Source organism: Amblyomma mixtum, chromosome 8 (assembly GCF_055824585.1).
Source record: "Amblyomma mixtum isolate Tamu chromosome 8, ASM5582458v1, whole genome shotgun sequence".
Taxonomy (NCBI): Eukaryota; Metazoa; Arthropoda; class Arachnida; order Ixodida; family Ixodidae; genus Amblyomma; species Amblyomma mixtum.
The window spans coordinates 77133427-77159597 of NC_143019.1; the positions used below are offsets into that span (position 1 = coordinate 77133427).

The following is a 26171-nucleotide window of genomic DNA, read 5'->3' on the forward strand; positions in this document are numbered from 1 at the left end:
AAGCGTTTGGTTTAGCTCGTGCCGGCCCGTCATGAGCTGTGAAACCCAGCGCCTGTGCGAGGGTGGTGCCCTCTGGGTGTGTAGGCGACAGGCGGCGGCGGCGCGGCGCCATCTGTTGGAGCGCAGCTGAAGCGGTTGCTAGGCAACGGCGACTCAAGTTCTCTCGGTAGCCGCACCGCCACGTGCATACCCGACGAGCCGAGCTGAGCTCAAGTAGTGTTACTTTCGTAACAAAAACAAAAGCAGGGCTTCTTTGAGCTCCAGTATTCCAGTGTCCTCAGACTTCACTTTTTTTATTTGTAGTTACCCGGATGGCTGCTCCCGAGAAGCGTCCACGACAAAAGAAGGATCTGGTAAGCTGCCAAACACCATAGCTAAACAACCAAGAACGCGAACGTTTCGCGCCAGTATTAACCATTGGTGTGCAGTGCTGTAAGCACTACACTATAGGAACGCACTCGATCGGTTCAATTGAAACTCTCCTGTTTGTATGTAGAGGACATGTTCAGGATGAATGCAATGCTTGCTAGTTTTAGATTCTGGAATTTGGCTGTCCTCTGACAAAAGTAGTTGGAAGCATTGTGTCAAAGTTGAGGAGCGACATTTGTAGTATCTGCATTCCCCGCCTTCAGACAGTGACAGCATTTCGGCTCCTGCAGTTAGTATACAACAATTTCAACGTGGGCTACTGCTTGAACAAGGTTTTGGTTACCTGTCAGTAGTAATTTCTACAAGTCACCTGGCGTAAGATGGGCTCTGCATATCATCAGTGTGCACGTTACCATACTGCCGCTATTGATGCCAGTAGAAAGATAGCTAGCTTTATGAGGCTTCTTTACAAGGGCGAAATTGTAATAGATTTTCTAAGGCTTGCCTTCGGGCAGGACATTTCTCATGTTAGTTTTGAACGAGAAAAGGCTTAGAGTTTTAATTTCGAAAGCTGCTAACACTACTAGACTCGTATTTACCTGTGAAGTACGCACATCTCAGCATAAAGGGCAAGTGATTGCATAAGATAGCTGGAGAACGTTACTCTCACTGTCATGCTCCCGCGAGTGGCTGAAATGCCGTGCGATTCGGCGAATCTAAAAAGTAGCAAATTATTATTAGAAGGTGAAACAATTTTACTGCGGCAGTTTTTGATCAATACTTCCTTTGACTCCAAAAACTGCAGGCATGGGCTGATATAAGTCGGTGCGAACACTCCTGTGCGAAGCAGTTATCAGGAAAAGGTACACGATCTTGATTGTTTCCATGAGCAGAATTTAAAAAGAGAGAAGGTCGCCAGGTTTGTAACTCAGTGTGCAGAGTGCACCTTGTATTTAACCTGTTGCTTGCAACTGATCATTCGGCTTGAATGTAGTTCAAAAAGGGCGAACATTTGCAGCTAAAATAGACCTGAGTGAAGCTGTATGGCCACAAACGAAAAGTAGAGACTTCTTTTTTCCAACCTAAAGAAAAATTTCCCGTGATCCTGCCGGCGAACCCGGTACCACCGCCATAAGCGCACCCCTCATCTGAAATGTACCAAAAATACCCGATGCCAAGTCGCAAGTCAGTTGCAGGGCGACTGTTACTCCAAATAACATGTACTGAGCACTCTCCTGCGGCATCTGGGTCAAAGTTCGCTGATATCACTACTCTGATCTCCGCTCCTGATGTTCTCAAGCACCCGGCTAAATTAAATGTCCCACTGGTAACTATTCGGTTATCCTAACAGGCAAAATATTATTTGTCCCTGAAATTTCACGCCAAGCTATAGAAAGAAAAATGATAGGTGTAACGTTGAGATCGGAAGCGGACGGAGTGGGTGAGAGCACAAACGCGGGTTAATGACACCCTAGTTGAAATCAAGATGAAGTGGGCTTGGGCAGGGCATGTAATGCGAAGGCAAGATAACCGCTAGTCCTTAAGGGTAACGGACTGGATTCCAAGAGAAGGCAAGCGTAGCAGGGGGCGGCAGAAAGTGAGGTGGGCGGATGAGATTAACAAATTTGCGGGAATATGGTGGCCACAACTGGCGAAGGACAGGGTTAATTGGAGAGACATGGGAGAGGCCTTTGCCCTGCAGTGGGCGTAGTCAGGCTGATGATGGTGATGATGATGCTTTGTAAACTTAATGGACATGACCTCCCAATCTCTACGCAGAAGCGGCATGTGTCGCTCATGCGACAGGTGGCGCGGCAGGTGGTCAGCAGCCGTAGCCCGAATGACGCTCGGCCTGTGCCCAGTCCTCCGTGGTGGTCGACGGTGTTCTCAAGCCGCTACAAGACCGAGATGTGCCATCACCTGGAGGAGCAGGGCTTCTGCAGCTTCGGCGCCGGCTGCGTCTACGCTCACAGCGCTGCCGAACTTCGGCCCTTGCCACGTCACCCCAAGCACCGGTCGCAGCTCTGCAAGGACTTCCACGAGCACGTTCGTCACAGCTTTAAGCTCGCCAGCCCTACCACACTCATTATACTCGTATACAACTCAACAACGAAGCGGCTTTTCGCTATGAAAGGAGCCCCCTCCATCCGATGGCATAGGCAGATTCTCATGACCCTGCGCCGCCGGGGTGGCTCAGTGGTTACGGCGCTCGGCTGCTGTCCCGAAAGACGCTGGTTCGATCTCGGCCCGCGGCGGTTGAATTTCGATGAAGGCGAAATTCTAGAGGCCCGTGTACTGTGCGATGTCAGTGGACGTTAAAGAACCCCAGGTGGTCGAAATTTCCGGAGCCCTTCACTACGGCGTCCCTCATAGCCTTAGTTGCTTTGGGACCTTAAACCCCAATAAACCTAAACCAATCATGACCCCGCTAGCGTGGCAATTCAGCGAGCGGCGCGGCGATGCAGAGAGGGGACGATCCCCGACCTTGTAAGGAAAGACTATCCCCTTTCATCTGCATGCTATCAGGATGATGAGAATCGGCCGACGCCATTGGCTGGAAGGGGGGGGGGGATTCCTTTGACGGGGAAAAGCCGCTTCGTTCTTGAGTTGTACCTGACTACAGTGACCTACCATTCCTTTGAAAGGGTTCTCCAGTTGTAAAGCCGGGGTGTTTGCTTCCAGGTTCTGCACTGCAGCTCGTGCACTCTTATTGGTCCATCGTTCTAGAGCGAAATCAGTACGCGGCACTACTTGAGTCTTGAAGAGCAAGAATTACTACACATCCCACTACTTTGAAAGGATAATTAATCACGAGCGAATTTGGCAGGTTTCATTCTATAGCTAGCCTGCAGAGAGCGGAAGGCGCAGCAGTCGTCAATTTCATCAACTGTCCTTTTTTCTTCTCAAGTGGTTTGCCTTATTCCGAAGGAAGTATAGCGTTGGCAACATTTCTGACTTTCGTTTGATCGCTGTGGACGTACTCGTAAGGGGACAGATTCGAACGCAGAGTCCCGTCGGGGACTGTAACATTTAGAACTCTACTCCTTAACGATGCTGAGGTGGTGAATGATAATGCGTCAGGCAGACTAGGAAGGGGTTTGTCATGCCGCTAATCACGCCCACGTGTCGGAAGAACAGGAATGATCTCGGAAACTTCTTGGAGCTTAGGTTGCAGTGTATCTTCCATCCGATGCGCACCTTAGCTTGCTTCTGGTCTATTGGCAGTTACACTGGCACGCTTAAAGGAGTATCGACACCTAACTTTTGGATGTGGGTTTTCTTCTTTGTAATGATGTGTAAGGCATTGTTATAAATAGATCACCACGTAGTATTCTCCGATGACCGCTAAATTTATAATCGATTCCTTTCTCGTGCTGTTTCGGTTTCAATAGCCGAACAATGACGGTGACGTCAGTGTGCTTGTAGGTCACGTGTGGCATATAGTAATATCTGCATATAATATAATAGTGAGGCATATAATATAATATTGCCGCCAGGTGTCCCCGGGCGGCGCCGAAAGGACGAAGAAGTGTGGAACTCGCGTGCTCTCGGAGCTGAGACTCTGCTTCATACAGTTAGCTCGGCGCCGAAACCAATACGCAGCGCTTGTTACTTTAGATGTATCTAAAGCCTATGACAGCGTTGAGCACAGGACGCTCTTGCAAAGACTGCAGGCAGTAGGACTTCCGAGATACTTTGTGGCTTGGGTTGCTGAATTCCTTGCTGACAGGGAATTTTACTGCTTTCAGAACGGTGTTTCATCAAGCAAATTTCGACAATCGAGAGGAGTGCCCCAAGGGGCGGTCCTCTCCCCTGTACTTTTTAACATCTTACTCAGCAGTATTCCCTGCAGTCCTCAGGTGTCCACCTATGTGTATGCTGATGACATCGCCTTTTTTGCTTCAGAGAACGACATTTCCTCTTTGTACCAGTCCTTACAGTCCTACCTCAATGTCCTAGACCAATGGTTAGGAGACATTAATCTGTCCCTTAATGTCAATAAATGTGCTTTATTGGTTTTTCCGCTCTCTCGTCCAGTTAATATCTCTATTGTTTACCGGAACCATGTAATTCCTCAAGTGCAAAGTGTCAAATACCTCGGAGTAATTTATGATCCTTCTCTTTCCTGGGCGGCCCATATCGAGCAGATCACTGTGAAAGGAGTCCGAGCAGTCGGTATGCTGCGCAGGCTGAGCAGTGTTCGTTCTGGCATGAGAAGGCACTCACTTCTTATGATTTATAGAATGTACGTCCGTCCAGTCTTAGAGTTCGGCTGTGTTTTATTCTCTGGTGCACCAGCGTATAAACTTCGTCCCTTGATTCTCTTGGAGCGGGAGGCGTTGCGCCTTTGTTTGGGCCTTCCAAAATTTGTGGCGAATTCCGTTTTGTACCTGGAAGCGCGTACTCCATCATTGACTTCTAGGTTTCGGCTCTTAACGGTGAAAACGTTCGTAAGGATGTGCGATTCTTCGCTCCATGCCTCCAATTTGATCTTCCTTCGTCAGCCTAGGCTATTTTTCAACGAAACCTGGTCTCGTTTCCGTGCCCCTCAGATATGTTTGGTGCAATCCCTCCTGGACCCTTAAACGTCCGCATTTCGGACATCCGTCCGGTATGCGCCAACTCATCTATTGAGATTGTCTTCGATGACATCTTTCCAAAACATGCAAAGTTAATGCCTTCTCATTTGCTGAGCGGTTTATTGCAGGATTACCTGCTGTGCTTTAAATCTCATGTGCTCATAGCGACAGACGCCTCACAGTGTGAAGAAAAGGCCGGTGTTGGCATTTTCTCCATCTCCCTTGACTGGTCATTCTCACTCCGCCTTCCCGATTACACCCCTATTTATTTGGCCGAATTTCTAGCAGTAGTCTTAGCGTTGCGCAAATTAAACAGCTCCTTGTCTTCTGTCATAATTATGACAGATTCATTATCGTTGTGTTCCTCTCTCACCGCGCCTACAACATCTCAGGCACTTCGGTTACTGAAATGCTTGGTTCCACCCCACGTGTGTTCATTACGGTTGGTCTGGGTGCCTGGGCACAGAGGAATCCATTTGAATGAGGTTGCTGATACCCTGGCGAAGGCATCTCTTAAAGGCCCAGTCGTATCTGTGCTTCCACCCAGCGCATATATTACCGCGGCCAGGTTTCGCAGGTATCTGCTCTTGAAAGAATTCGCAGCATCAGCTCTGACCTCCTCTCCCGAATTCCGGCATCTCCTTTACCCGTGGTGCAGTAAAGGATGGCGATCACGCAAGCTTGAGGTTTCCTTCACGCGTCTACGTTGCCGCGTGCCTCTTTTAAACTTCTACCTTTATAGATCTGGTCTGGCGGTCTCCCCATTGTGCCCGTTCTGCGGAGAACCCGAAACGATAGATCATTTCTTGTTGACCTGCCGCCGTTTCTCCTCTTTACGGGGCCGCCTGCTGGAGCTTCCGTTACGACAGCTTGGTCTAAGTCTGTCAGCTGGGGTTGTTCTGTCTCTTGGGGCTTCCTCCCTTGGGCACAGCAACTGGAATGTGCTCTCCGCCATGCAAAACTTCCTTACAGATACTAAACGACTGCCGTCTTAAGCTCTGCTCTTTCTCATGATCAATATTTCTCTAGAATGAAAGCTTTCTGAAACGTGGAATATTTAGCCCCGTTCTCTATTTCAGTCACCGATCTCACAGCATTTGTTTAACCTATTTCAATTACACATCTGAGATCCTTTCATTTATTTCCTAATTGCTATTATTATCATGATTATTTTATTTTTCCCCACCATTATTTTCTTGTTTAACATTTTGTACACCTATCAGTTGCCGCCTGTGTCTTGGCCAATCCCCCGCAGTGGGTATGCGCCATTTTCTAGAGGACAACAACAACAACAACAACTCTGCTTCTCTGTTTGCGGCCTGTGCCTAGCCTGTGTGATTAAGGACCCATCTGTGACATTTGTGGTGGAGTGCGCTGGGTACATCGCCCTGGAATATGTCGCACCCCCCTCCTAACACCGAGGACCCCCAGACCTCTCCCTATCGACACGCCAGTGCATCGGGTCAGTCGCGGCAATCTAGGACTGGCCCCTGAGCATGGGCTGTTGGAGACTACCTCGACACCTGGCCGGCTGCCTCCTGAGCTCAGGCCATTTGACACTACCTCGGTGCCTGCCCCTCAACCAGTCATGCAAGGCACCGCGTACTACACCCTCCACAACCCACGGCTACCAAAATCCTTTCACGGGACTCAGCTGGAGGACGTGGAAGATTGGCTCCTCCGGTTTGAACGTGTCGCCGCATTTAACCAGTGGGATGACGCCGCCAAACTGAGGAACGTTTTCTTCAGCTTGGAGGACGGTGCTCGGACGTGGTACGAAAACCGTGAGGACGCTCTTTTGTCATGACATGAGTTCCGACGTCAATTGCTCGCCGCGTATGTCAGCGCTGATCGTCGGGAGCGAGCCGAACGCGCCCTGCAGTCCCGCATGCAGATGCCCAATGAAACGGTTACCATGTACGTCGAAGACATGACGCGACTCTTCCGACGGGCTGACCCAGCTATGTCGGAAGCCAAAAAGCTGCGCCACCTAATGCGTGGTGTGAAAGAACAGCTTTTCGCCGGCCTCGTGCGCAGCCCCCCAAGCACTGTTGCCGAGTTTCTAGCAGAGGCTATCACGATGGAGCAGGTTCTCCGGCAGCGTTCCACCGCGTACGACCGGCCAGTCCTTGCTGCTTCTGTTACAGAGCCTCTCCCGGCGTTCAACACCAATACCGACTTCCTCCGTGACATGATCCGCACTGTCGTCCGCGAGGAGCTGCAGAAGATCTGTGGTACGTCGCAGACCACGGCCAGCTCCTTTATGGGCGTTATCCGCGACGAGGTGCAGCAGGCTATCAGGCCACAGTTGCTACGCGGCGAACCACAGCCAGTACAGCCAGATTACTACCTCCCGACGTACGCTGAAGCTCTGCGACGCCCTGCCCCGAATCCAGCGGCATTTACACAGCCTATCGAGATGGACTACTGCCGCCCGACGTATGCTGACGCTTTACGACGCCCTGCCCCAAATGCAACGGCGTTTGTTCAAGCCAATCACGACGTCCCGCTATCCTCGGTGCAGCCAGTGCAGCACATCCCCAGTGACCGACGATCCCTGCGCAGAGCGGACGTCTGGCGTGGCCCAGACCGACGACGTTTGTGTTTCCATTGTGGGGAGCCCGGTCACCTGTTCCGGCGGTGCCCATATCGTGAACTTGGCCTGCAGGGTTTTTCCCCCGATGCGCCAAGACCCCGATTTGTTCAACGGCCCCCTGCGATTGAAGCGTACGTGACGCAGCAACCTATGTGGTCCATGGCGCGCCGTCAGTCCCGATCACCGTCCCCTCGCCGGTCATCATTTTCACCGAATCCGCAGAACTTTTCGCGAGCGACAGCGGACCGCTCGCCCAGTCCTCGCCGGGAAAACTGAAGACAGCGACCTCAGGGGCCTTGGTCGCTGGATATCGATGCTGTAAGGACCCCCTGACGACGCCGACATCCGATGATAGAGCTTTGTCGACGTCGACGACAGCAGGTGATCTAAAGGAGCGATTCTCACTCGACATACCCGTGCTTCTCGACGGTCACAGCATTAGCGCGTTGGTGGACACAGGAGCAGAGTTTTCAATTATTAGTGGCAAATAGGCAGCGCTTCTCAAGAAAGTCACGACTCCCTGCTCTGGCCTCCAGATCCGGACGGCGGGGGGCCATATCATTACTCCGCTTGGACAGTGCACGGCTAGGGTCCAGATCATCGATTCGACGTTCGTAGTGAGCTGCCTGGTGCTCCGCGACTGTTCTCGGGACCTGATTTTGGGCGTAGATTTTCTCCGTGAGAATGGGGCCGTTATCGACCTGCGGAACAGAACCGTTACGTTTTCTACAGCGAAAGCCGACGACACCTCCGATGTTCGTCAACGCAGCTCCGCCCTTCGTATTTCCACTGAGAGTGTTTTGATCCCGCCGCGCGCCAGTGTTTTGGCAAGAGTTGAATGCGATGATAGGCTACGTGATGGACCTGCAGTCGCCGAGGGTAACCTTTCCTTGCTACTGACACACGGCATTTGCTCGGCCCGAAGCCTTGTCCACCTCCGTAGCGGTCGGTCGGAGCTCCTGATTACTAATTTTACCAACGAACCTCGTCGCCTTTTCCGAGCTACTGCCATCGCGTGGGCCGACCAATTGGCAGATGTTCTTTAGTGTTTTGCGTCCGAGGACATGGTACAACCGGGCACGTCCCTGGATCGCATCGATATTAGCTCCGGGCTATCAGCGACTCAACAGCGCGACCTACGCGCCCTACTGCTTCAATACCGAACCTGCTTCGCATCCTCCTCGAAAGTGCGGCAAACGGCGGTCACAAAGCATCGAATCATCACTTCCGATGATGCTCGCCCCATTCGACAGCAGCCATACCGCATTTCCCCGAAGGAACGCGACGCCATCCAAACGCAGGTGAAGGAGATGCTTACAGACGGCATAATTCAGCCTTCTAAGAGCCCGTGGTCGTCGCCTGTTGTTCTGGTAAAGAAGAAGGATGGGACTTTGCGCTTTTGCGTTGATTACCGTAAGCTGAACACCATAACGAAAAAGGACGTCTACCCGCTGCCTCGCATCGACGACTCACTCGACAGACTTCGCCGCGCCAAGTATTTTTCATCGATCGACCTCAAGAGCGGATATTGGCAGATTGAGGTTGATGAACGTGACCGCGAAAAAACTGCCTTCATCACACCCGACGGCCTATATGAATTTAAGGTGTTGCCCTTCGGCCTTTGTTCAGTGCCTGCGACGTTTCAGCGCATGATGGACACTGTCCTGGTTGGCCTCAAATGGCAAACCTGTTTAGTTTGTCTAGATGACGTGGTGGTATTCTCAGAAACCTTCGACCAACACCTTGAACGCCTGCGGACCGTGCTGGCTGCCCTGCGATTGGCCGACTTAACACTTAAACCCGAGAAGTGCCACTCTGGCTACAAAGAGCTCAAGTTTCTTGGCCATGTTGTGAGCGCCGACGGTGTAAAACCCGACCCCGAGAAAACAGCCGCCGTAGCCGAGTTTCCCCGTCCTACTACAAAGAAAGCGCTCAAGCGCTTCTTGGGTTTGTGCGCCTACTACCGCCGTTTTATCGCAGACTTCTCCAGCATCGCTGAACCCTTGAACCGCTTAACGCGTGAAGATACACCGTTCGTCTGGACTGCCGCGCAAGAGGCTGCTTTCACAGAGCTGCGACGACGGCTGCACACTACCCCTGTGCTTGCTCACTTTGATGAGGAGGCTGCTACCGAGGTACACACCGACGCTAGCAATATTGGGCTTGGTGCCGTCCTCGTTCAGCATCAAGAAGGCGTGGAACGTGTGATCGCGTATGCGAGTCGCACACTCTCGCGCACCGAAATCAACTATTCCACCTCAGAAAAGGAGTGCCTCGCCGTCATCTGGGCCACGATGAAATTTCGGCCTTATATCTACGGTCGCCCTTTCAAAGTCGTCACAGACCACCATTCCTTGTGCTGGCTGACAAATCTCCGGGACCCATCAGGCCGCCTGGCACGCTGGAGCCTTCGCCTTCAGGAATTTGATTATACAATTGTCTATAAGTCCGGACGTAAACACGAAGATGCCGACACGCTCTCGCGCGCACCCGTTGAGCAAGCTGATGACAGCACAGAGGACGACAATCGTTTCCTAGGTGTGGTCAGCAGTTCGGACTTGGTGGCAAGGCAGCGTGCTGACGCTGACCTGCGGTCTGTCATGGATCACCTAGAGGGCCATGCTTCCAACGTACCTCGACCCTTTTCCCGCTACCTGTCCTCTTTTTGTATTCGCAATGGCGTACTCTACAAGAAAAACTCACGTAACGGTGACCGGACCTACCTCCTAGTCGTGCCATCAGACCTCCGCGACGACATCCTTTCAGCGTGTCAGGATGAGCCCACATCTGGCCACTTGGGATTTGCCCGCACGCTCGCCCGAGTGCATCAGGCCTATTATTGGCCTAAACTTGCAGCGACCATCCATCGCTACGTCAGAGGTTGCCGTGAGTGCCAGCGTCGTAAGTCGCCACCGCTAAAGCCTGCAGGTTTGCTCCATCCAATTGAACCACCTCGCACACCTTTTGACCAAGTCGGCATTGATCTTCTGGGCCTATTTCCTGTATCAGCATCTGGCAATAAGTGGATTATAGTTGCGACTGATTATTTGACGCGCTATGCGGAAACCAAGGCGGTGCCGCGCAGTACATCCTCGGAAATCGCGCATTTCTTCATACACCACATCGTTTTACGACACGGCGCCCCGTCTTCCGTAATCACCGACAGGGGCACTGCGTTTACTGCACAGCTCATGCACGAGGTGTTCCAGCTGAGTCACACGACCCACCGCTAGACTACTGCATACCACCCGCAGTCAAACGGGCTCACGGAGCGCCTCAACAAAACCTTAGCGGACATGCTCGCCATGTACGTCGATGTACAACACAAGACCTGGAACGAGATCCTCCCATACGTGACGTTTGCCTATAACACGGCGCTTCAGGAAACGACTCGCTTTACGCCGTTTCGCCTCGTCTACGGGCGTGACGTACAGACAATGCTCGACGCCATGCTTCCGTGCGCCCCCGACGACCAGGAGCTCACGTCGGACGCCGAGGAGTTTACCCGGCACGCAGAGGAAGCCCGGCAACTGGCCCGTATGCACATCCGACGGCAGCAGGTCACGGATGCACAACGCTACAACCAACGACATCGACACGTAGAGTACCACCCCGACGACAAAGTGTGGGCATGGACACCAGTACGTCGCCCAGGCCTTTCGGAGAAGCTCCTGAGCCGCTACTTTGGACCGTACACAGTGTTGCGCCGTATCACGGATGTGACGTATGAAGTCCTCCCCGATGGCACTCTACCGAGTTCGCGCCGTCGACCTCAGCCTGAGGTCGTGCACGTACTGCGCATGAAGCCTTACTGTACGCAGTAAGGGGCGTAGCCTCTTCCGCGTGTTCTTTTTTTTCTACCTGCAGCCGTTGAGCGGCATGTGACCGTTCACTTGCTTACTTCCTCCCGTTCACTCAATGTGCGCCCACGTTTTTGCTTTCTTTTTTGGGGGAGGGGGAATAATGCCGCCAGGTGTCCCCGGGCGGCGCCGAAAGGACGAAGAAGTGTGGAACTCGCGTGCTCTCGGAGCTGAGACTCTGCTTCTCATTTTTGCGGCCTGTGCCTAGCCTGTGTGATTAAGGACCCATCTGTGACAATATACTATAACTGCAATACAGTTGTTGCTCTTACAATAGTTGCCATTCTGGCTCTTCAGGAAGGCTGGCTTAAGCATCGCAGTGAATTAAAACGATGAAGCAACGATTACATAGCTGTTTTTCCATGTTTCACGTGACATATAAACACTTTGACGTCACAACCAGCATTCGGCTGTTGAAACCGAAACCGGAACAGAACAGAAAACTGGGCAAGTTGGAACGGATTCATCTTAAAGCAGCGCTAACAATGCAAGAGCGGGGGCTAGTTGGTGCTTCATACTAAGCACCAACTACCAAGCGCTTCGTCCGTTTGTGTTTCCGTGTGTATGTCCCTTGTAGCGCGAATTGATCAGTTAAAGCAGCGCGAAACACAGGACGTAGTGGAAGAACGGGAGACGACACGAGCGTTACCGGAACAGCATGACAGAAAAATTTGATTATAAATTATTAAGGGGTCGTTGGCGAATACAACATGGTGGCTTATGCACCGTGTTGTCTTCCGCAGCATTGTAGAGACGTAAAAATGCCACGAAACTTAGGAGACTACTCTTTTTAACAGCGATATCTGTTAAGGGCCCATTCTCCGCTTCTACGGCATCAGCCTGTAGCACCTCGCCGCGCCCATTGGTCAGCATGCACTGACGGCACTGCAACGCGCCACGCTGACTGGTCCGAACACTTGCGTCGCAAATGACCGCAGTGGCGTCACAGGCACTCGGCCGGAGAATATTAATAAGAACGAATGGACGATGTCTTCACCATAGCCAACAGTTTTCGCTCAACCTCGCGCTGCATAGTGGGAGCTCTCCTGTGAGTTTTTCCTTGCTTCCTCGCCGTGTGCAGGGCTTCTGCACCTTTGGCTCCCGCTGTAGCTTCATCCACACCCGACGCGAGACGGCCGACATCGTGGAGGATGTGCTGAACAACATGCGGTTAGCGCCACCCATGCCCGAGAACCCCGCGTCGGCGGCTGCCGCCGGCTCCGGCTCTGCGGCCGGGTCTTCCTCGCAGACTCCGGCCAAGTGGGGTGGCTCCGAGCTGAGCGACACCACACACAGTTCCTCGGTGGACACCGGTGCACCTCCGGCCAGCGGGGACGTCACGCCGCCGCCCAAGAGGCGCAAGAGGCGCGCCCCGGGAAAGAAGAGCGCGGTCAGTGCACTTCCGTCGAAATATTGCCGCATTTACTGGCATAAAGAAGGCACTTTTTTTTCCCGCTAAAAAATCTCCGAAAATTTAGAGTTGTGTTCATAACGCCGGGTAAATTATTGAGAAGAAATCTGAATGACCCAGTTGGTGTATAAAACAAAGCGTACCCTTCAACATAGTTTTTGTGTTGTTAAATATTGTCAACTTTGATCTAAATCCGGACTTTTTTTAAAGACAGTACAACTAAAGTACACTCGCACAACGCACGTCATTCAGAGTGAAGCTAAGGCGCAACAAGTTGCTGTGATCCTTAATATGGCAGATAAAAAAAAAAAACCTTAGGGATTGACCTTGGTTTCTATTGGTTCTCAGATTCTACACGGTATAATCTTATCGGATCTTCGTCTCGTAGGGTGCGTTATATAGGTATAGTAGGCTTCACATTTCGATACATAATGCTTACAATATTGCGCAGATCCCAAAAAAGGGCCGTTGCTAGCATTCAATGTCATCAGCAGGCTGCCGTCAGATGAAAGGAGTAAGTTTATTACGTGGTGTAGGCTCAAACAGCGCACAAAGAGTAGGACGGAAAGTGACGAAAACGAACTGAAGACTATGCTCGTCTTCACTCTTCGTCCTCGTATTTGTGCGCCATTTGAATTTACACCATGGAATACCAACTAGCCCAACGAAAGACTGTTCACGTTTGTTACGTGAGCGAAAAAACTACAGAGAATGTTTACTACATTGGAGTCACGGGGAAAGCACGGATTTTTGTACAGTAGTTAAGACGACGATGAGCGGGCAGTGCAGCGGGACGGAGCGCTCGTGACAGGCGCACAGTGTCACAACTCGGGTAGCGTGGCCAGTTATTACGTCTCCCTGGGGCTCGTCCGAGATGAGGAAACGGTCTGAAGCTTCGAAGGTTGGGGATACGAAATCACAGGTTTAATGGCACTTTTTAAGACACTTATTTACATAATGAAAGGCAGAAAAGCTAAGAAACAAAAGTTAAGAGTTCAAAGCGTCGAGCCACTGGATGAGCCTGTTACCCAAGGCCCAGAGCGTTCGTGCTCACTTTGGGCGCAGTTTAAATAATTTAGCCCAAGGCTCCGCCCTTTCACCAGGCGGCAATTCATCGCGACACAAAGGTCGGCACTACACAACACAGCAAACGAAGACACCTGTTGTAGAGTCCACCCGTGGGAACTGGCGAGGAGGAGACGTAAGTCTGCAGCTCTTTCGCACTGCTGTGCAACAATACTGTTAGCAGCTCGTGTCCATCGAACACAGGTGTGGTATGACGGCGCCGCGGCCGCAGCTGCACTGGCTTCCTCTGATTCGTTCCGGGTCTTCTCAGACGAGGTACATCCTTTCTTCCCCTGTTGTGGGTCCTTCTAGAAGGGAAGGTCGTTGGCACCGAGCCGAGCGTGGGAAGAGCTCCATCGACCATTTCCCAGCTAGTCATTCCTTTTGGTGGGGTCATCTTGGGGGTCAAACGACCTTTCGAAATTTCCGCTGTTGAATCCGCCACCGTTATCATCGCGGGTCTGAAGTTGGGTCGTAACAGCTTCCTCCCCCTCCAGACGAGTCTCGGCGGGTAGCAGTCTAACTGCTGCACGAAGAGACGACTTGGGCTAATTTCTCGCAGAAGTATGCCAGAAGCCCTCTGCCGTTCGCAACGTTGTCTTCTATTACGTCGGCCAAATTCTTGGAGGCGTCTCTGTAACTTCAACCACATGCCCAAGCAAGCACTCAACTTCCCTCCGAGCAAACCAGTTCCAAAAGAGGGATTCAATTTCGGTAGTATAGTTGTTAAGAATAGCTCACACTGAAACTTCTCAGGACCCACACAAGCTAAGAAAACCGAACTTGCTACTATACACATTCGCTCAAAAAACACACGAAAAAAGTAGCTATTTTGGTTCATGAAGAGCATCCCGGACTGCTTAAAAAGAACGGCTAAGTAAGTCCGCGTCCTTTCATGCATGTACGTTTTTTAAAAAAACGAACATCTTCAAAAACTGCACAATAAAGCGAAAATCTACGTTGTCACAAAACCACTAAGCAGTACCACGAAAAACCGGAAACTTGTTTGCCTTCACCCCTGTCTCGTTTTTTTTTTTACAGTGAGTCAATGCAACAAAAAAAGGCACACTTATTCCCCCAACTTGACATTCTTCAGCCGCGCCCTGCGTGGTCGTGGTCGTACGGCCGGTCCACAAGCCGATACCTCGAAAAAACTGCGGGGTTGATTGGTTCCGCCTCCGCGCGACCTGCCGCGGAAAGGGCGCCTTCTCCATTTTTTTGTCCCTGCTTGTCGCGTCCCCCTCCTACTCACGCGCTCTCTGCAGCGCCCCTTTGTGTGGCGGTCGCGCGCTATTCTCCATGGCCCGTCGCATGCGTCACATGCCCAGGGGCCATGCCGTCTGTGTACCCTCAATGGAGAAGAGCGCTTTCGCCCTGCAAGGGCAGTCAACTTCGCTTTCATTGTGCGCATCCGCCTTCGGGAAAATTTCACCGTTGATTTTCCCTTTCCGTCAACAGCTTTCGCGGTGCCGTCCCGAGTTAATGTTCCTGCCCTCGCATCAGCATTAACACCTGCCCTAGCCTTTCTCAATCGCGTGTCGCGTTCGCGATTTTTCCTGCGCAGCGACGCTACTTGCGGTTTGCTCTCTATCCTAGGCGACGGCCCACCTGAAGAACTGTTAGCTTCTGTTTCCTCCGAACACGGTAGCTCATTTTCCTGCGGTCTGTCACTAGCCGCTCTGATTTGGCTTTCGCTGAGCTGCTGTTTCGATGCAGTGCTGAGCCGCATTCTGCGCTTGCTATCGAAATGTCAGGGGGTGCCATGAGTCGGCCACTGCCCGTCGGAAACTCAAAACAACCTGTCTGCATTCCACTATCTGCAGAGCTTAATACTTCGCTGTCCTGAAGTCGACAGTTTGGAGCAGCGTTACTAATGTTCTCGGTTACCGCAACAATCCGAGTAGCATCGCCCCTTTCAGCTAGCTCTGCGCTCTGACTTGGCGCCTCAGCGCTGCTATCCGGTAACTCTCCGTGACGCTCTTTCTCGGAAAGCTGTCTTTCGGTGCGGTGGCATTCCAACTCCCTACACTCTTTCTGGCGCGGAACCTTGGTCTCTTTTGCCATACCGGCATCTCTCCCAGGGCTAGGACCGGCCTTCTCACTACCTTCCTTAATGCCTGCACCTTGCACCAAACTATCCCCTGTGTCTTTATTAGTGCTGGCTGTGCTGCAGCCCTCTTTCTCCACCTCTAAATCCACAAATGCTGCCCCTGCAGCTGCCGAGCTGGAATTTCTTTCTGGGCTCAAACGTGCCCTGTCGTCACTCTGCTGAGTAATTTCTGTGTCCCTAGCTGACCAAGCGGGGTCCCTAGGCTGGTCGCTGATACTCAGATGGGCGCGCTGACCGCTACCAACACTTCGACTTTCATAGTCGGCCTCTACACGTATGCCAAAATACTCGTAAAGAGCGCTTTTCGCTGTCTCATAGTTGCCGAGCTCCTCGTCGGAAAGGCGCCCAATACTTCGCTAACCTCACATGGGAGGATGGCCACCAACATCGTAGACCAATAAAACCCAGGTCTAGCTCTTCCACTGCGCAAATCTCTAAATTTGCGATGAATCCTCTGAAGCTTTCTCCTCTCCGAAAGACTCTCAAACGATTTCTCGCTCTTTCCCATTTCAGCAACTGAACTTTACAGCTACGCTCCTGCAGCTCTTGTTCGCGTAGTTTATCTAGCTCAGCCCGTCTCTCGCTACACTTCGCCTCGCGAAGTTTTCGCCTTTCTTCTTTCTCCACGCGGAGGCTTTGCTGCGGAAAAGTTTCACACTTCTCGCCTGCCTCCTTGTTGAGAAGAGGTACCACTTGCTGGGGACAACTGCCCGACCTCTTGCTCAACTCCATATCTAGCTTACTGAGCTCAGCCTTTAGCTTCAGCGATTTTGCTTCATTCTCACGTTCGCGCTGACGCCTCTTTTCCTCTTTCCCGCTCTTTCTGCTGTCTGAGCTGCTCTTTTTCCTGCTCTTTCTGCTGTCTGAGCTGCTCTTCCTTTTTTTGTTCGATGAGGCTCCACGCTTCACTGAGCTCCTCATCATCTGCCCCCAAATCAGTAATTGCCTGAATGATCACGGGTTTTCGTGCCAAACCCCTTGTGTCAATCCCCAATTCCTCACACAACAGCAACAGGTCCGGCTTCTGCAGTTTCTGTAGGTCCATGATAGTCCTGAGTCTGAGCTATTTCCAAAACAACTATGCAAAAATACCAAACTTCTAGGATTTAAGCACAGGTGTCTACCAGTTCTAAATTTTAACCCTCTTTTAGAACCTGGTCCACATCAGAGGAAAAGCCAAGCACTCACCCACACACGTGATCATGTCCCGAGACAGCTGCACTCTCGCTGGCCGACCGTTGTTGTCGCTTGCAGCCTCAGATCCCCATCGCTGATCCACAGTTGTTGGGTCTTCGGATCTCAGGCTTCGAATCCCACCGCTGCCACCAGTTATTGCAACTCGGGTAGCATGGCGAGTTGTTACGGGGCAGGTAGGAGCATCCTTGGGGGCTCGTCCGGGATGAAGGAGCAGTCTGAAGCTTCGAAGGTTGGGGATACGAAAACAAGCAGGTTTAATTGCACTTTTAAAGACTCTTATTTACATAATGAAAGGCAGAAAAGCTAAGAAACAAAAATTAAGAGTTCAAAGCGTCGAACGACTGGATGAGCCTGTTACCGAAGGCTCAGAGCGTTCGTGCTCACTTTGGGCGCAGTTTAAATAATTTAGCCCAAGGCTAAATTATTTCACCAGGCGGCACCTTTCACCAGGCGGCAATTCATCGCGACACAAAGGTCGGCACTACACAACACAGCAAACGAAGACACCTGTTGTAGAGTCCACCCGTGGGAACTGGCGAGGAGGAGACGAAAGTCTGCAGCTCTTTCACACTGCGGTGCAACAATGCTGTTAGCAGCTCGTGTCCATCGAACACAGGTGTGGCATGATGGCGCCGCGGCCGCAGCTGCTCTCGCTTCCTCTGATTCGTTCCGGGCCTTCTCAGACGAGGTACATCCTTTCTTCCCCATCGTCGCTCCTTCTAGAAGGGAAGGTCGTTGGCACCGAGCCAAGCGTGGGAAGAGCTCCATCGATCATTTCCCAGCTAGTGATTCTTTTTGGTGGGGTCATCTTGGGGGTCAAAAGACCTTTCGAAATTTTCGCTGTTGAATCCCCCACCGTTATCACCGCGGGTCTGAAGTTGGGTCGTAACAACAGACAACGGGATAACGGACTTCGCTCGGGGTTTGTACCAATCGGATTAGTGCATACGCACTAAAAGATATTGTACTTCTTGGCAGCCAAGGAAGGCGGGAGGGGCGTACGTTCATTACGCGAGCGCGTCCGTTACGCGAGGTAATACGGCATATGCACTTTTGATTGCGAAGGAAAGGCCAGTTCTCGTGCAGAAACGCTTGCTCGCGTTACATAGAACTTTTAGCAGGTGCCTGGCAAATCCTCTGCCGACTGCGAAAATGGTGGATATGATTCCTTGCGGACAATTTTTAAAATCAGCTACCGCAAGAAACGGAACGACAGAATAAGGACACACCACGATTATGTACAGGGTTGGTCAGAAGTCCCGAGACAACAGGGTCCGCTTTTGAGCATCATAGTCGGGCTTTTAAGGCACCTAAAATCCAATATGTCACTCAGGAAGGAGGATGACTCTCGTGTTTACCCCCTCGGAGGTTTTGAGCTTCGGTGCTGTCATGAATGCTATTATACAAGGCTTAAAAGCGGAGCTTTTGGTCTGGGCACTTTTGCACCTGTAGCTGCATTTCAATCGCGCCCAAGCGTAACAGGCGTTATCGTAGTGTCATCGCACAAAACTCTCCCGTTATTTTGGTGGCCACTTATGCTGTCGTTCTAACCCAGGCACTGGTTCTGCGGATCAGTGGAGCGTCGGCTGCTCAACTGGGCTGTGCCGTACAATGGCCGGTTGTTGTGAGAACACGCTCGTTGATCAAGGCGTTCCTACGGATAGCACCATAGAGTTCTTACTATTACCTAGAGGGAAAGCTGGCGACGCGTCTATGGGAGTTTGCATGGAGGCCCCTCGAGACCACTTCAGCCACCTTGGGCGCTCAAAGCATCATGGGGCGGTTAGCTACCGACTGCAGAACTACAACTTTTGGCCAAAAAATAATAAAAAAATAAAGCTGTTCGATAACTACGAATGTCCTAACATTCAATATCTTGCCTACAAACTGCAACAAATGAGCAGAAAAGCATGTAAATGCAAAGTTTGCCGAAAATAAGAAATGGCTAGCTTTCCTATTGGCCAAGTAATGAACACTCCAAAAACTAATATTTCGTAATTAACAGGCGCACTTTTAAAAGGAAATATATTTTCAGAAAAAGTATTCTTGCTTGGATACTTTAAGAGGTTTTTTAGCGGCATTTCGGAAAAGTGAAACCTTTTATTGGCGTCGTGTGTCGTTGCGTTTTCACTACTATGGCTTTTGCACACTGCATTCACGCGAAAGACGTATGCGCACACACGAACAGCGTGGTTTCCGGAATGAAACATCTCAGTAGTGCCACTCCGTGTTCCCGAAAAAATACGACTGTCCCGCAACAAGTAGCTCACCGCCCCATGATGCTTTGAGCGTCCATGTTGGCTGAAGTGCAGCGCCGCCAGCTTTCCCTCTAGGTAATATTAAGAAACTCTATGGATAGCACAGACAAGCGGACTAGTTGGTGCTCGAATAGGAATACATAATACAAAAGAACAGAGGTGGAACAAAGGAGAGACAGGTATCCGGGCCTTGTTCTCTCTTCTTGCTTGCGTCCCTCTTTGTCTGCGCAGTTACATTGTGCCCCTGTAGAAGACGTTAACCTTGAGGCGAGTGAGGCGGTCGAGTGGCTCAAGAATGACGATTCAGCTTAGGAAGGTAGTATCTCTTGCTAGGTCGAGCAGTTGGCTTTGTACTTTATGCAATTGTTAGTACAGCTTATGACGAGATAACAAACGTAATCGAGGGCGACAATGAAATTAGTGTGGTGATGAGATTGACTGACTGGCTGACTGATTTACTGACTGACTGATTTATTTACCGACTAGCTGACTGATTTATTTACCGACTAACTGACTGATTTATTTACCGACTAACTGACTGATTTATTTACCGACTAACTGACTGATTTATTTACCGACTAACTGACTGATTTATTTACCGACTAACTGAGTGATTTATTTACCGACCGACTGAATGATTTATTTACCGACCGACTGAATGATTTATTTACCGACCGACTGAATGATTTATTTACCGACTGATTTATTTACCGACTGATTTATTTACCGACTGATTTATTTACCGACTGATTTATTTACCGACTGATTTATTTACCGACTGATTTATTTACCGACTGATTTATTTACCGACTGATTTATTTACCGACTGATTTATTTACCGTGATTTATTTACCGTGATTTATTTACCGTGATTTATTTACCGTGATTTATTTACCGTGATTTATTTACCGTGATTTATTTACCGTGATTTATTTACCGTGATTTATTTACCGTGATTTATTTACTGATTTACTTAGTGGCTGATTTACTTACTGACTGCTCTATTTACTTACTGACTGCTCTATTTACTTACTGGCTGCTCTATTTACTTACTGGCTGCTCTATTTACTTACTGGCTGCTCTATTTACTTACTGGCTGCTCTATTTACTTACTGGCTGCTCTATTTACTTACTGGCTGCTCTATTTACTTACTGGCTGCTCTATTTACTTACTGGCTGCTCTATTTACTTACTGGCTGCTCTATTTACTTACTGGCTGCTCTATTTACTTACTGGCTGCTCTATTTACTGGCTGTTTTATTTACTGGCTGTTTTATTTACTTACTGCTTTATTTACTGACTGACTGAAAACGCACTAAGCTCACTCCGTTCAGTATACAAACGCTCGATGGCTGGTACGAAGTTCGGAGAGGTGGAGGATATCAGCCTGCAATGATGAAGTTAGCAAGTCTGCTACGTAGAATGGCTGCAGCGGTTACGGGAGAGACAGTGGAACAGAAAGGCAAGAGGTTAACCGACTAATGCCAGGTTGAATACTGCAATAAAGGTCGAGAAAGAGAGGAATGAAAATGCAAGGATAGCCTAACGGTACAGCATCCGGCTGATGTGCTCGAAGTAATCGGTTCGAGCCAGTATTAATGCACTAGCATTTGAAGCCTCATCACAGAAAGCACCCAGCGTTGTCTGCTAAAATTTCCTGATTGGTCGAGGTGGTTTTATGACGTCATCAGGAAAACTGACGTGCCTCCTGCCACCTCCCCCACGCCACCCGTCTCCAGCTGCCACAACTGCCAATCGTCCTTCTCTCCTGCTGCCCCTTCTCTCTCTCTCCCCTCTGCGTTAGAAGCGTCATCATGGAAAAGATCCGGTGTTGTGGTTTGTCATTGGTAGAGCCACACCTGCTTCCTGCTAACCGTGCGCAGCATCGCTAGAACACACACAAGCGCCAGCCAGCGCCTGCACTTGCAAGCGCATTATCACACGTAATGAGCGATTAAGTTTCCCCTTCATTTTTTTTTTCATCGCACGGGGGACCTACCGCTTTTCTAATGGGGACATGCTCGCAAGGCCGGCTAGATACTCGGCTTCTTCGGGCGGCACTTGTGTAAGGTGCTACCTTATTGGAGGTCGTGTGTGCTACTCCAAACTTAACCAGCGTGGCAATGACGTGGCTCCAAAGAACATTTCCCAACCATTCTTTGCTTTCCATATATATGCTGTTGTTGTTTCGCCCCATTAAACAGTTGGTAGTTGCGCTCGTGAACTGTTGTATGTGTTTCTTTCTGTGTCCTGTCTAAGTTGTTGCGTATTTCACTTATATACTATTCTTTGCTTTGTGTCCCGCAGTCCACGGACCCTCGCTGGAACTCTGGCAACTGGAAACGCGAGGAGACCGACATCCCTCCCATACCCTTGGAACCGACACTGCTCGACGCGTCGCTGGAGGTGGACTTCCGTCGTCACTGGACCTGGCGCTGGAAGGAGATGCCCTATCGGCGCCTGGACGTCTTCGAGCAACTATGCCCGCGCACCGACTGATCTTTCAACCGTCGTCGACGTGAATCATGTGACAAGGGCCCCTTTACAGCCCAGCTAATCTGAGCGGCGGTTCAACGCCATGCTAACGACTATGCGCGCACTTCCAACACAGGCAGTGCGCGATACGACTGTGCCTTAACTATAAAAGAGTAGACAAAGAGATTTTTTACGAGGTGAAAAGACGCTAAATGCAATGCCAAACTTAACTCTGGCTGGTTAAAGGGCTGTGGGAGGGAGCCGTAGAAGTTTAAAGAAGATTCACGGTAGTTAGATGAAAAAGCAGCTACGGCTACTACTTATCCGTGAGTGGTGTCTGAACTATGTAAAACGTGCGCTTGCACTTAACAAGCACTGCTTTCCCTCCAACACACCAGTTCCGAGGCATGTTCTTCCACTTTGAAAGTGTTTAACAAATTAGCTAATTTTCAGCCAGCAGTTTTAGTTTTGGGAAGAGCAAAGTGTGTGTATTTGGACCTGAAAAATTCAATTCCTGCAACCCTTTCAAGTGAGGCGCAGCCATACAATGCTTAGTTTTATATATTCAATTCTACAGGAAGCCAGCAGATTGCTTCCACTGGAAAACGAATATAAGTGTAGACGATCGGAAGGCCACTTTGTTGTTAAGCTTTTAAAAGTGGCCCAGGTTGAGAAAATCTAATGGGAGAATGGACAATGTAGAGTTGAAAGCCGCGAGGACAATACGCGTGAAAAGTCGTTACGTTACTAGCCTGCTCGCTTCTTTGCCCGTAATTATCTTTGAATCGCGTGATGGCATGCTCTTTTCTGGAGAATGTCCGGTGGGAACTAGATGCCAGCACCACGAACTTTTTAAAACCAGTGCTAAAAGAGATCGCGTTCAACTACTCACGTGGCCAATACAGCTTAGATGAGTAGTTGCCTTTTTAATTTAGTAGGCAGGAGGTTTGAACATTGACCTGAATTATATTTTACGACTATTATACAAAAAAGTGTCATCAGGTATGCTTTCTACTTGACGAGCGCCCAGTTTTGGCGTCATACTCATGGTCCAGCCTGTATGAATTGTTAAATAGGGCCGTCTTTATCGTACCTGACCGTGTGGTGTCTTTGACATTACGAGTGCAATAAAAGTCTTTGAAACTGTGTGAGAGGTATTCTATGCACGCACAAAGGACCGTGAGAAAGTCGTTTAGTTTTTCTGCAGCGCCCAATGAAATGTACAGTTCTCGCATTAAAAGAAGTCGCAGTAGTATCCATGATACATTGACGCGCAACCACCACTAATCGCTTTGATAAAGAAATGAAGACACGTAAGCCAAGTTATCACCAATACATTACTACGTAACAAGGGTGAGGAATTCTTTCTTTTTGTACTGCGTGTTTCAAAGACCACTAAACAGCCAGGGACTGCACGCGTGCTCGCGACCTTTGCAGTGTTCACACCGACGAGTTTGAGCTGCTGCGGGGCATTGGCTTCAAGGACAATGGTGCAATGCACACAGTAGTGTGGCGGCCCACTTGTTAGCACCGCAACGGAACCTACGAGCGCGAGGCTACGGCTTCCACAAGGATGTGGTTTAGAAGCGAGATAACAGCACGGTTATGGGAGCCATTGTCTTGAGAGCGTAGACGCCACCAGCATAATGAGTTGCACTCGTTCCTCATTACATCACCAGCAGCGTGTTGCTGCTGCATGCTTCAGCGCCTCCTGATGGCGGTTGAAGTGTATCTTTGTACTAGCATTTAATTCAATGTTCGTTGTCATCGAGGTTCAGGAATTTCAGAGGGCACATATTTGCCGGCGGTGCCCGCTTCGTTAAGGTACTAGTCTTCATGCTCGGGTGGAGTGTGAACGCTGTTGATTTACGAACCACTTACAATTAATTTATTACTATCACTGTATTGAGTGGCTGTGCTGTTAAGCTGCGGAGTTCAAGGTTGGGGTATCGTTTTACAGCGAACACTCGAAACAGAAACGCGTAAGAAGGGAGTAAGCTGTTCCCCAGCTGTCATTTTATGAAAGGCACTCCGCTGGAGGTCATTTTACTGCCGTTTTACAACCATATAGGCGTATTTTTGTTCAGTGTATGGCTCTTAGGCGCAGATTCCTGTCCGTTCCGGGTCGTAGTCGGCCCCGGCATTGTCCGCGTAACTGGTTTCAAGTATAGCAGAGTGAAAGGCCACCTGCCACGGCGAAAGCGGAAGAACGAACACCCGGAAGGTGGACGGTACGGGTAGATCCTGGAGAATGGCTAGTTGCGCAACACGTAATCTGCCAGCGGTAGCAGATGGCCTGTGAAGAGCAGCGCTCCATTTTTCACGTTACCCACTATCGTAATCGTCTGTAAATTTTTCCTGGAGACGAAATGTAAACATACCCGTCTGCTCTGCGTTAAGAAAACCCCAGATGATCGAAACTAAACTCTTCATTGCAACGTCTCTTAAAGCCCGTGTACATCTTACTGGATGTTAACTGCCTTTTACCATATCATTAACGCCGCCGCGGTGGCTCAGCGGTTATGGTGCTCGGCTGCTGACCCAAAAGACGCGGGTTCGATCCCGGCCGCGGCAGCTAGAATTTCTTTGGAGGAGAAATTCTAGAGGCCCGTGTACTGTGCGATGTCAGTGCACGTTAAAGAACCCCAGGTGGTCGAAATTTCCGGAGCCCTCCACTACGGCGTCTCTCATAGCCTTAGTCGCTTTGGGACGTTAAACCCCATAAACCAAACCAAACCAACCATATCATTAACCGAATACCGCAACGCACTATACCGTACCGTAACATGATGGTTTATTGGGGTTTACCGTCCCAAAGCGACACATGCTATGAGAGACGCCGTAGTGAAGGGCTCCGGAAATTTCGACCACCTGGGGTTCTTTGACGTGCACTCACATCACACAGTACACGGGCCTCAAGAATTTTGCCTCCATCGACATTTGGCCGCCGCAGCCTGGATCGAACCCGCATCTTTCGAGCCAGCAGCCGAGCGCCCTAACCACTGAGCCACCGCGACGGGGTATACTGTAGCATGAGAAACTATGAACACACGCTGGAGACTGAGGCGCGTCCTTCGCTTAAGATTCAACCCGTGAACGAGGCGCATTGTCGTGCTTGTGAATTTCCGTGAAAACGAGCAAAGCATCGCTGCAGTCATCGTCATGCCTACAGTCAGTAGACAAAGCTTTTACTACGCTAAATGTTGCCCAGTCCTCTGGAACTAAGTAGAAGTTAGACGTGTAGCATTATCGTTCAAATTATATGCGCCAGGTTTTAACAATTTCTGCCCCCCCCCCCCCCCCCCCCGCCTCCAGGTCTTCCTATAATTCTAGAAAGTACACGCGTTAATACACGGCTTATAGTACAGAAATGTCTAAAAGCGGCGGCGAAAAGTACTCCGCTTGCAAGGTTCATTCTGAAACGATATGGATTCCATTTCAGCCAAAATGTTCAGCGCACAGGAAAGATGAAGTCACTGCAGCAACCTGAGTCGCCGTGAAGACTTAAGATGCGCCCAAAAGGTCTGTATCGATGGGAGGTATTTGCATACGGTGCCTATGAAATTCGCCAATGAATTTTGGGATTCCATACAACGTAGCGCGGCAGTTTTTTTTCCTAAAGCTCTCTGTATGCACATTCGCCTGTATAGAGGTTTTCAGTTGCTTTCCTACTGTAAATGAAACTCCTGCGTAAGGCTTTTGTACATTGCCCAGATTATCCGTGCCGCGGCGTGCTGTCGATTGTAGCTGTCTGAATAGAATAGAGACCAGTGCAATCCCGTACATCCATAACCTCAAGAATCAGACTTCATGCGGTCCTGCATAAAGCGCGCCGAATTGCAAATTATTTATTCGTATATTACTCATTTATCTGAAAAATGAACAAACGCATTGAATATTGCATCCTACTCTGCATTTATTTTAAAAACTAACTCTTTGCTCATGACACTCTAAGCACAGCCCTCTGCTTCCTACTGGAAGGGTTCTTCTGTATTAAAAACGGCAGCTTGTCTCCCTGTAATCCACCGTTGGCACTGGGTTGGCTCTATCCCGTAGCAAACTTCGCAAGGGGAGCTTTATGAACAGCAAAGCTATATGTCAGAGGTCTTTGCTTATGATACACTCAAGCACTATCTGCGTTTTCAATAGGTATTATGCATGTGCGTAGTGACACGTGGTCCCAAACGCAGTGGCTAAAGCGCAGAACTATACTAGCGTCCGAAGGGATGAGCATTTGCGGAAAATGTGTA

At 50.1% G+C, this 26171-nt stretch overlaps 1 protein-coding gene across 1 annotated transcript; it reads left to right on the forward strand.

The window, feature by feature from the left end:
* Positions 1 to 311: 311 nt before the first annotated feature.
* Positions 312 to 22026, forward strand: LOC149333087 (uncharacterized). The gene is made up of 4 exons (XM_089555984.1): positions 312 to 353; positions 2149 to 2415; positions 12487 to 12795; positions 21754 to 22026. The coding sequence occupies exons 1-4, from the start codon at positions 312 to 314 to the stop codon at positions 21943 to 21945; spliced, it is 810 nt and encodes a 269-aa protein (XP_089412110.1). The 3' UTR covers positions 21946 to 22026.
* Positions 22027 to 26171: the final 4145 nt, after the last annotated feature.

Coding starts and splice junctions, on each gene's coding strand:
- LOC149333087 (XM_089555984.1), top strand. CDS start 312: ATGGCTGCTCCCGAGAAGCGTCCACGACAAAAGAAGGATCTG. Junction 2,416..12,486: donor GCAAGGACTTCCACGAGCAC/GTTCGTCACAGC, acceptor CGCCGTGTGCAG/GGCTTCTGCACCTTTGGCTC. Junction 12,796..21,753: donor CCCCGGGAAAGAAGAGCGCG/GTCAGTGCACTT, acceptor TGTGTCCCGCAG/TCCACGGACCCTCGCTGGAA.